This window comes from Crassostrea angulata, unplaced genomic scaffold (genome assembly GCF_025612915.1).
Source record: "Crassostrea angulata isolate pt1a10 unplaced genomic scaffold, ASM2561291v2 HiC_scaffold_1, whole genome shotgun sequence".
In the NCBI taxonomy this organism is placed as follows: domain Eukaryota; kingdom Metazoa; phylum Mollusca; class Bivalvia; order Ostreida; family Ostreidae; genus Magallana; species Magallana angulata.
The window spans coordinates 307,011-317,929 of record NW_026441566.1 but is presented as its reverse complement, the minus strand read 5'-3'; the positions used below and the strand labels follow the sequence as shown (position 1 = coordinate 317,929).

At 35.0% G+C, this 10,919-nt stretch overlaps 3 protein-coding genes across 3 annotated transcripts; 2 read left to right on the top strand and 1 right to left on the bottom strand.

The window, feature by feature from the left end:
* The first annotated feature begins 840 nt into the window (after positions 1-840).
* Positions 841-3,568, top strand: LOC128168510 (cell division cycle protein 23 homolog). The gene is made up of 3 exons (XM_052834720.1): positions 841-1,066; positions 1,227-1,326; positions 3,237-3,568. The coding sequence occupies exons 1-3, from the start codon at positions 841-843 to the stop codon at positions 3,322-3,324; spliced, it is 414 nt and encodes a 137-aa protein (XP_052690680.1). The 3' UTR covers positions 3,325-3,568.
* Positions 3,569-3,672: 104 nt separating this feature from the next.
* On the top strand, positions 3,673-10,844 carry LOC128168499 (cell division cycle protein 23 homolog). The gene is made up of 3 exons (XM_052834707.1): positions 3,673-4,153; positions 9,070-9,327; positions 10,503-10,844. Exons 1-2 carry the CDS (start codon positions 4,006-4,008, stop codon positions 9,204-9,206), a joined length of 285 nt encoding a protein of 94 aa, XP_052690667.1. The 5' UTR covers positions 3,673-4,005; the 3' UTR covers positions 9,207-9,327; positions 10,503-10,844.
* On the bottom strand, positions 5,077-7,535 carry LOC128168493 (uncharacterized). The gene has a single exon (XM_052834699.1). It carries the CDS (start codon positions 7,253-7,255, stop codon positions 5,267-5,269), a length of 1,989 nt encoding a protein of 662 aa, XP_052690659.1. The 5' UTR covers positions 7,256-7,535; the 3' UTR covers positions 5,077-5,266.
* Positions 10,845-10,919: the final 75 nt, after the last annotated feature.

Here is a 10,919-nt window from a genome sequence, read left to right as displayed (position 1 = left end):
TTGAAAAACAATCATCAATATATTAATATATTTACATTTTCAACTGTCGTTGTCTGTGATAACATTACAAATCAATTTTGAACTCTAAAACCCTATCCTATCTAATAACTACTTCACTTTTGAAGTGTTCTAGCTCTTTCTTAATTTCTTGTGTGTGATATATAATAAGCATTTAAATGTGACTAGACTTCTCAGAATACTACTGTATTTAAATGAAGTGTCAGGGAAGGATATACAATATGTTCCGCCTAGGTTCTATATTGGTTACAGTCATAATGTAACACACCTGTATATAAGATAGTAAACATGGGGATAGAATGAAATCGATATATAACCTAGAAAATATTAAAATATAAAACAGTTCCAATACTGTTTTAACAATAGACGTTTGTGAAGTTTTGAAATGCACTTACATAGTTACAGGAAAACTTGCTAATTCAGTGGATCAAAGTTGGACATAATTTCTTGGGCAAGCACTAGTAACTCATTAAAGACAAAGAGTTAATGAGTTTCCTCCTTTTTAATAAAAATGTAGATTTTTATTCCATAATTTATTACATAATCTTTTAACTATAGTAACTGTTATTTGATTTGAAACAATCTTTAATACATTATTTGATACGATAACTGAACAATTTAAACTAATTTTATCAAATATCTGTTCTACTGTTGTAGCTGCTTGCAATTTCCCTCCCCAATCATCGGATGAAACATTTCTTTCTGGGTGACATTTACCTTGTACTGCAGTTGAATGAGGAGGGACTCAAGATTTACCAACACCTGATGGATAAAGGGTTTGACAAGAGTTCCTACATTATGTCATAGGTGGCTGACAACAACATGAGAGGTTGGTCCTCTATTGTGGTATTAAATGACTTTTATAAGGACTTTATTGAGGAGCATGACAAGTTTTACTTGGCTTTCAGTTTCTTTGATCTCATGGAATATGACAGGGCAGCCCTCTCTGTCCAAGACTGTAAGAACAAAAAAGCATACTATCTTCACATGTATGGCAGGTACCTGGCTGATGAAAAGAGAAAATTAGACAATGCTCCGGATTCATTTGGTAAAGTTGTCAGTCAGTTGTTTTGTTAACAGTCATAGACAGTCAATTGATAGATTTTCCCATGTTTCTGTGATTTTATTGAAATTAGCAGTTTTCTGTCAAAGCTGTATCTAAAATGATACAGGTTATGAACATTAAATGAATGTTCCTTTCTTTCAAGGTCCTCCAGACAAATTAGAGAATGGACACCTTAAAACTCTGAAAACAGAACTAGCCAAGAAGTATGCCATCACGGAACTGGATGGATTCTGTATCTATCTGTAAGTTAGTAGCAGTTTCTACTTGTAGGTAAAAGTATTAAAGGGGCATGGTCACTACTTTTGTCAAATTTTATTTTTCACTTTTTAAGGTAAGGTTTGCAGCTTGCATTTTTTAGGAATAGTACCAAAGTTATATACCATTTTGTTAAGTGTACTAAAGCCTTTTTTCTTATAAAATTCAAATGATTTTGCCGGACCCATTTTATAGCTACAAAAGGTCAAAGTTCATGATTTCAAACTGTCAGGTTGATGAAATGTAAATACTAGTAGTTTTGTGAAAAATGTACGTTTTATATGGAACAAATATGGGTGTTATTTATGCTGAAAATGTTCGAAAATAATGTCACTATATTATGATTGATTTGTCGTAATTTCCAATAAACTATTTAAGAAAAAAAGTATGTGTTTTCGTGAATGTTGCAGAATAACCTCCGAGGTCGAGAAATGTTTTGAAATATAACAGACGAGACATTGGCCGATGCTTTTATATTTCAAACAACATTTCGAGACCGAGGAACATTCACAATAACAAGAACTTTATTTCTGTTCTACTAACAGCCCAGTATTTCTACAGATCATTTCTCCTATGTCAAGGTCCGACATTTTGAGGACTGTTCGGAATCCGTGTAACCACAACAGTTTTGTTAGTAATGTTACATGTTTATCGATCAAAGGAATCACATGCAGACGACAGAATCTTTCTTTGGATTTTTAATACTCTTCACTTATTTGTAAAATATTTGCGAATCACATGCCTAATTTTTATAGGGCAATTATTACTACTTCACGTTATATATTTTATGTAAAAACATGCAGTGAAAATGTGCTAGGGAGGTCCTAGGAACAGCTGCATTGGTCCCTTAAAAATAAACATTTGAGGCAAAACACATCATTTTGACTGGAATTAACACGTGAAATCGACGCAGTTTTAAAACTTTTTACGGTTTGAAGTTGTACTCTCATGGTCAGTGCGAGACAAATTGGTATTTCTGATCTGATAATTTACTGATGACGTTCATGGTATATTGGAGAATAATGTCCGCGACATCTCTTTGATCTCGGCAAAAACTTTAGTAGAATAAAAATTAAGTAGAATTATCTTAGTATATGTGCAATCTAGTGTTTCTAAAACACTATTGAAAACCATATGTTGCGAACTTCATTTTTGTGTAAATCGATAAAATGCATGTTTCTTTTTGATTTTTCAATGTAAACTAGAAACCCCGTGAAATAAAAAAAACTGAAATCAAATATAATGTCATATAAATTTTTACGTCATATTAGAAATATTAAAGGGTAATTGGTGTTACATCAAAATGAAAATCTGAGAGTTATCTCCCTGTAAAAATGCTTTAGTAATGCATTTCTAATGTTCAACCAAAATTTGAGTGAGAGTCATTGAGTTATAAGCGAGTTACAGATATCACAATTCTTTGTTATGTACAGTTATAAGTAATGATGTGATGATGTAAGTTATTTTTGAAGCTGGTTTTTATATCTGCTGATTCTTTTTTAACATTTTGAACAAACATTTCCTCTGTTTGTCGCATTCATTGAAGGTCGAAATCTGGAATTTTTTTTCAGCATTAAGATGTAAACAATGACATTACCTGAGCTTTGTTTACATAACAATGAATTGTGGGCTCTGTATCTCGCTTACAACTTAACGACCGACATTCATGTGTTGGTTACTTTTAGAAATGCCTAACAGAATCATTGTAAACATAAAAAAAACAGGAAAATAAATTTTGCCCCAAACCGTAACCATGCTCCTTTTAATTTGTGAGACAGATCACTCGGTGACAGTTGTCTGAACGTAAGTCAATATAAAGTAGCTATCAAAAACAAAATCTTTATAAATTGAAAATGATGATTTTTCTATTAATTCTGTATGGAATTTTATTTTGCAGGTACGGTGTGGGGTTGAAAAAGCTGGATTTACTGAAAGAAGCTATAGAAGTGTTTGTTGATGCGGTGAACTCTGAACCACTGCACTAGGGGGCGTAGTTAGAACTAGTGACCCTCATCAAAGACAAAGAGTCTGTGAGTTATCTCCCTTATATTGGTTAGAACTAGTGACGCTCATCAAAGACAAGGAGTCATTGAGTTATCTCCCTTATACTGGTTAGGACTAGTGACTCACCAAAGACAAGAAGTCAGTGAGTTATCTCCCTTATATTGGTTAGGACCAGTGACACTCATCAAAGACAAGGAGTCTGTGAGTTATCTCCCTTATATTGGTGTGAACTAGTGACACTCATCAAAAACATGGAGTCTGTGAGTTATTTCCCTTATATTGGTTAGAACAAGTGACCCTCATCAAAGACAAGGAGTCTGTGAGTTATCTCTCTTTTATTAATAAACTGATTTGATTAGATCTCAATTCCACACAGAAAATAATTTTTTACAATCTTTTAACTAACTACAGTAAATTGATTTAAGCAATCTTTAATACATTGATACCATTACTGAATACATGCATAACAAACCGTCAGATGCCTTGATTCTTTTGTAGCTGATATGTTACCATCTCTTTTAACTACAGTAGTTTGATTTTAAGCAATCTTAAACACAGTAATACATAAACTGAATTCAATTAACTTAAAATGAATATCTACACAAATTTTAACTGCCTTGATACTGTTAAAGCTGCTGGCACTTTCCCTCCCCAATCACTGGATGAAGCATATCTTTCTGGGTCACATTTACCTGGAGCTGCAGTTGAATGAGGAGGGACTCAAGATTTACCAACACCTGATGGATAAAGGGTTCGTCAAGAGTTCCTACATTGTGTCACAGGTCGCCATGGCTTACAACAACATGAGAGGTAGGTCCTCTGGTGTACGAGGTGCTTTGATAGACATCGGTATTGGTCTTGATTTGTGTCAGGTGATTTAATAGACTTGGTATTGGTCTTGATTTGTGTCAGGTGATTTAATAGACTCAGTATTGGTCTTGATTTGGTTCAGGTGATTTGATAGGCTGAATGTTGGTCTTGATTTGAGCCAGGTGATTTGATAGGCTGAGTGTTGGTCTTGATTTGAGCCAGGTGATTTGATATGCTGAATGTTGGTCTTGATTTGTGTCAGGTGATTTAATAGACTCGGTATTGGTCTTGTTTTGTGCCAGGTGATTTGATAGGCTGAATGTTGATCCGGTATTGGTCTTGATATGTCAGGTGAATTGATAGACTCGGTATTGGCCTTGATTTGGTTCAGGTGATTTGATTGGCTGAATGTTGGTCTTGATTTGGTTCAGGTGATTTGATAGGTTGAGTGTTTGTCTTGATTTGGTTCAGGTGATTTGATAGGTTGAGTGTTTGTCTTGATTTGGTTCAGGTGATTTGATAGGCTGAATGTTGGTCTTGATTTGAGCCAGGTGATTTGATAGGTTGAGTGTTTGTCTTGATTTGGTTCAGGTGATTTGATAGGCTGAATGTTGGTCTTGATTTGAGCCAGGTGATTTGATAGGCTGATTGTTGGTCTTGATTTGAGCCAGGTGATTTGATAGGCTGATTGTTGGTCTTGATTTGAGCCAGGTGATTTGATAGGCTTAATGTTGGTCTTGATTTGAGCCAGGTGATTTGATAGGCTGAGAGGAGATATAGGCCTAGGGCATTATAATTTGATATATATTGTATCTTTAAATTGCAATCAAGGAGAGCACTTTGAGATTTCTAGTAATAAATTAGCAAATCCTTGATATTAAGATTATGAATTATCATAATAATTCCAACCCTGGCAGAAAAAAAACTGTCCTTTTGTAACAATTTACGGATGAATGCAAAAAATGTACAATTGTAAGGAGTGTCATTGTGTACGTATTTGAATTTTTTTCCTTATATATTACTACAGTAGAACTAATTAAAAACGTTAGTGTAAATGTTGTTTTTGTTGATGACTTCTCAATCTTGGTCTAATATTCCACCATACTGGTTTATTTACTGGTGTGGTGTAGACTGAACGATATCATGTATTCTCCTCTGTGTAGCAGTTTGTATTCTGTTCATTGGATGCTGTGTGAGTGACTGTTGGTATGAGTATAGAGCAGCCTGGAGGTTCCCTGTGATCTGTTGACAGATCCCCAGGATCTCCCAGGAGATGTCTCTGGATAGATCATATATATACATTCCCTGATCATGGTGGACTAGGACCTGTAGCTCATCTACAGCTGCTTGTGATAATGTCATATCAATGTGTCTGTGACACAAGAACTCTAGGAAGTGTAACAATACATACAAGGGGATAACTAATGTATACTCTCTGTTCTGTAGAGCAGACTGTTGTTCTGGTATTAGTTCACTGATATAACAGATTGTGTTGTCAAGTAAGATATCCCATGCTACAGCCTGTCTCATCTTTGTAGACCAGGACTGTCCCCCTACAGCCTCAGTATACCTCTCTCTGTCCACATGTTCATTATACATCAGATATGGTTGTGCTAACTTGACCTTTGTCATCTCTATAACAAATAAAGCTTCCCTGCATCTGAATGTCTTGTAATAATACATGGCAATGTACAACATGTCAGATACACACCCAAACTTGGCTGCTAATTTCAGCATGTGACATGACAGTTTGTCTGCAATATACATCTGTTTGTTGACACATATGTTGTGCAATGTAAAGGCAGTAATCTGAAATATGAAGGCTGTAAGTCTCTGTAATGTAACAGCTTGATAGTTTGTCAGGGGTGACTCTACTAACTGTTCTATTAGGTGTATGGCTTTGTTATGGCTATTTGTCCTAGTTACAGCAATAATAGAGAACTCATTAACAAGTTCTACATCATAATCAACTTCACTCCTCATTAATCTCTCATTTGTGCAAATAAAAAGTCTAGGATTGTACAGGACATTAATGATGGAGGACCTGATAGAGGAACTCTGTAACAGACAGGCCAGACCTTTCTTGTACAGTTCATGTAACTGTAGGAACAATCTGTTTTGTGCTGATCCATAGACCTTTGTCAGAAACAGGTTGTTTAGTGGAATGAAAAAGTTCGGACAAACTCCCTTATACACCCATTTAAGGAGGAGTTTAAGGCAGTCCCAGAAACCGGCCAGGAGATTTTGTGGACACCAGTGAGGTAGTGTGTTTTGTTGAATCGCCCAGAAAACTGTTGTCTTCATGTGATAGGAACACAACAGTTTATTGGTTTCTTCTGATTGATGATTTATGACTTCCTTTAGGAAAAGTTTTAACAACCCATATGTTAAAAATTGGCTGTGGTTCATTGAATACACAAGTTTATATTCTGCCCGAGAAAAAGAAATTCTCCACTCTAGGTTTTCATTTGGTCCTAATGGGTGTCCTATTGCTACAAAGTGACACCCATTTCTGACAATATCATGAACAACTTCAGGATCAGGCCATGAGTGACATCTATCTATCCATGAGGAGGCAGACGGAGGCCAAAAGTCACAAACAAAACAGTGGGCATGGTCATATTCTAATCCCCCCATATTACCACTACCACAGGGTCCATGTACGGTAGAATTAGGAATCAATGCCGAACAAGTTAACTGTCTGTATATTGAACTAGATATATAGACTCTGCCATTCATTCTGACACATGCTGATTGGACTTCTCTGTATGTCGTTGGTGTCAGTAACTGAAGTAAAGTGAATCCTGGTGGACTCTCAGAACTGTCAGAGAGAATCAAGGTTGTACTGGCTGTGTTGTAATACTCAGACTGAGACACGTCCATGATCACTCGGTGGCCGTTAGTCCAGTACATGGTGTCCACATCTGATCCATTCAATCTGAAACCTTCTCTGAGACTTCCACTCATCATCGTAATGACCCCATCATTAGGTGTCACTCGTCTCTCCACCATCTCCACAATGTCCTCTGTCTCCCTCCTGATGACCACCTGTTGTGAGGTTCCAACTATCTCACACAGTCCCACAAACACCGACTCTGACATGTGCTGGAGTCCCTCATATCTATATTATTGTTATTTTGAAATATATACTTCCCTCATTTTAATTCTTAATCAATTATTCCGTTAACAAAATTTAAAACTTTATTATAGTATTTACATGTATAATAATAAAAAGAGGATACTGATAAATGTATAATGTACTTACGTTTCGTGAGGAGAGGACTCCATATTAAATATAAGGAAGTCTAACAACTGTGGAAATATCTAATCTTTTTTTGGGTGCTGGGTTTTTGGTTTATTTGGGGGGGGGGGGTGTACTTTCATTTTGTGTCATTTTCCTAGAATTTTATTTAAGTGCAAAGAAATGTGACTCAATATACTGGACTATAAAGTAATTAATAATTAAGGCTTATATTTTAAAGATCAACAATTTTTATAAAGATGGTCCGCAAGTATAAACTTTTTAAAATACTGTGTCTTTGCCTGGTTTAAAGTTTAATTACATAGATGGGAATATTTTTTGTACAAACTTCTGGGGAAAAAGCAGACAGAAAAAAGATTTGCTAGCAAGTAGATTTTCTGAAAAATTACCATGTGATTGAAAATATTTTTAGTCAGGTACTTTTTTGCACACAGGCAATTAAGGTATTTTTACTGTGTAAATTTTTGAATTGATTGATCAATGCAGTCATAATATGTGTAATGAAAAATAAATGATATCAACAGAAAAAAATTAATTAATGCCATTAAAAGAACTAAGTTTTATTCGTTTAGAATGTAATTAATTTGGATATTTACCCTTTATAATTTTTTCTGTATGATATGATTGTGACAGCCGTTTTCTATAAAATTGACCAGGAGGAAAAATCCCATTAAAAGTAAATATTAATAGTATATTTATAGAGATCAAAGATATTCAATGTACAGCACAATTTAGACATTTTTTTATTGTGCAGTGGCTCCCGGGGATAACGAGCTTAGATATAACGAGGTTCTGCTTATAACGAGATGATTGTTTTGTCCCAAAATATTTCTTTATAATTATTTCCTTTTAAAAACTTCTGGATACAATGAAATCGTTTATAACGAGACTCCGTATATTATGAGGTAAAAATTTGTGCCCGCAAGTTGATATGATATTGTGGAATAAATATAAATATCTCGAAGTATTAGCTATATTTGGGTTCGGGTCGAAAACGTGAAGAGGGTTCAGCAAGCCTAGCCCTCTGTCACGTTTTCTTAACCCCCCTAAATATAGCTAAGTTAATTCATATATTTCAAGACAGTAACCATGTATTATCATTATCCCTTATTTATAAATGTTATTTGAAATGTAAAGAACAACGATCACGTTTCACCGTGGGAAATGCCAACATCGGATATAACGAGTATCGGTTATAAAGAGAAATAAATCTATGTCCTCAGCATCTCGTTATACCCGGAGGCCACTGTAGTTAATTTAGTGAGGGTAGTGAGCTATTCTGGCATCACAAAATTAATTAATTCCCATCAAGTCAGCGATATTGCTCAAGAAGTTATGCCCCTTGGACTCCGAAAAATTTCAACTATTTGCAGATTCCATTCATTTTCTTCAATAAAGTCTTCAAGGGAGGGAGGCATAAGTGTTTCACAAGCATCTCTTGTTATCAGTATACTTTCCTTCAAGTCTGCAATATTGCTCCTGGGCCTCTTGTAGTGGGGTGGTTGGGTAGAAGGAGGAATAATTTGAGAAGTCCTTTGTGTATTTCTAATTAGTTGTTTACAACTTTAAGTGGATATTAAACAATGCATTTTCAAATTTACCTGGAATATTTACCTGTAGTATTTTATGTATATTTACCTTTGTTTGTTGACAGAGGTAGATATGGCAGTCAACGCCTTCACTGAGCTGACAGAGATGGACCCCTACAGACTGGAAAATGTGGACTACTTCTCCAATACTCTCTACATCAAGGCCAGAAGATGTCTTGTCCATCAGATTAACCCTTTTTGATTATCAAGTGTTGAAGATCTTTGTAAATGTTTTTTCTAGGAAATGCGGGCTGATTTAGCTCACCTGGCTCACAGGTGTTGTGACATTGACAAATACAGAGAGGAGACCTGTGTAGTTAAAGGTAAAGCCTGCTACATGAAACATCCAATGTTATTTAAAGAGATTGTGGATATTCAAGGATTCACTTAAGATATTTGTTTGTGCCCAAGTGCCTGTTTTGACATAAGGATAGATTCTAAAGCCATTGTCTGCATCATAAAAGATGTCGTTTGGCTTCTACAATCTGGCCTCAGGACCCAGATGTGTACAGAGTTCCCTGAGGTCCAAGTCCCAGTTTATCTCATTACATTGCTTCCTTGTGAAGATCTCATTTGATTTTAATTTATTCTTACATTTTATTCATTTGACAGTCTTAAGTTATTTTCATGTCTAAGTATCTATAGTCTGTCCCAAGTTATTGCTTCCATCACTTTTTGATGATTTTTAATAAAAATACACATACCTGTAAAAGAAATACAATTGAAATCGATGAAAGGGAATATATCCAAGATATCTTCATTAAACAATTATCCCTTTTCACTCATTAAATTTCACAGGAACGAAAACAATTTTCTTATGGAGATTTATAATGGGAAATGTTTACATCTTTTCTCCATTCGGAATACACTCGGAATACATCGCGTAATTTTTTTAACTCTATCATCCGGGCTTATTAATGGCTGATGCAATGCTAAATCTCCGTAGACTTTCAATTTTGGGATGTGTATTGAAACCTGAAGCGGAAGAGGGGGCGTTTCAAAACAGATAATCTGGACATTTTTCATATTAGCGGATGAACATTGTTTGAGCACAAAGGTATTTACTATTATTGAAATATCAAGCAAAAAGTGGTGGAAGCAAAAACTCGGGACAGAGTATAGACATTCAGAAAAAAAATTTCAATTCATCATCAATTTCTTTTTCAGATATATTATAAAATCAGAAACTTTCAGTTAATTGTTAGAATATACAGAGATGTTATTACTCTCAGTTTATCCAATTAACCAGTTTATCCAATTAACCAGTTTATCCAATTAACCAGTTTATCCAAGTCAAAACAAGGTTATCTCTCTTTTGACGGTAATTTAAAACTGCATGAAATATATCACAGCTAAGTGTGAATGAATGAATGAATACAAAGAGAGAAGAGTACCCAGAATATAGTAACAATTTGTACTATAGTATATTTATCAAATTGTTGCATTATACTGATTTTTTGTAATACACATGTATCAAATATTACGTGTGTTTTTACAGAGAGGAAGCCAAGGGAATCCAGAATGGGCGGGCCAGGAAGCAGGGGCGTACCCCCATCCCTTACTTTCATCGTAAACAACTAGATATTGTTACTTTCGAATTGCACAGTCTTGGAATTGCAAGTGGTGGTCTGGTACTGTGGTTAAACAGGACGACAGACAATGTTTGATCATGGACCTGGTCTGATATAATGGACTTGTTAGGATACGTCTGACAAATCATACATTTATTTAATTGTCTCTTGTATCATGTGTACAATGAGATTGTTATTGTTATGTAAATATGTCTCTTGACCATCAACTATTGTTGTATATAAATCTAACAAAACAAAAAGCTGCTGTAAATGTTGTTCAGATTTATAAAACAGGAGATCCTACTGTTTGCTTTTGGGAAAGCTATTCAGATGTAGAAAATACC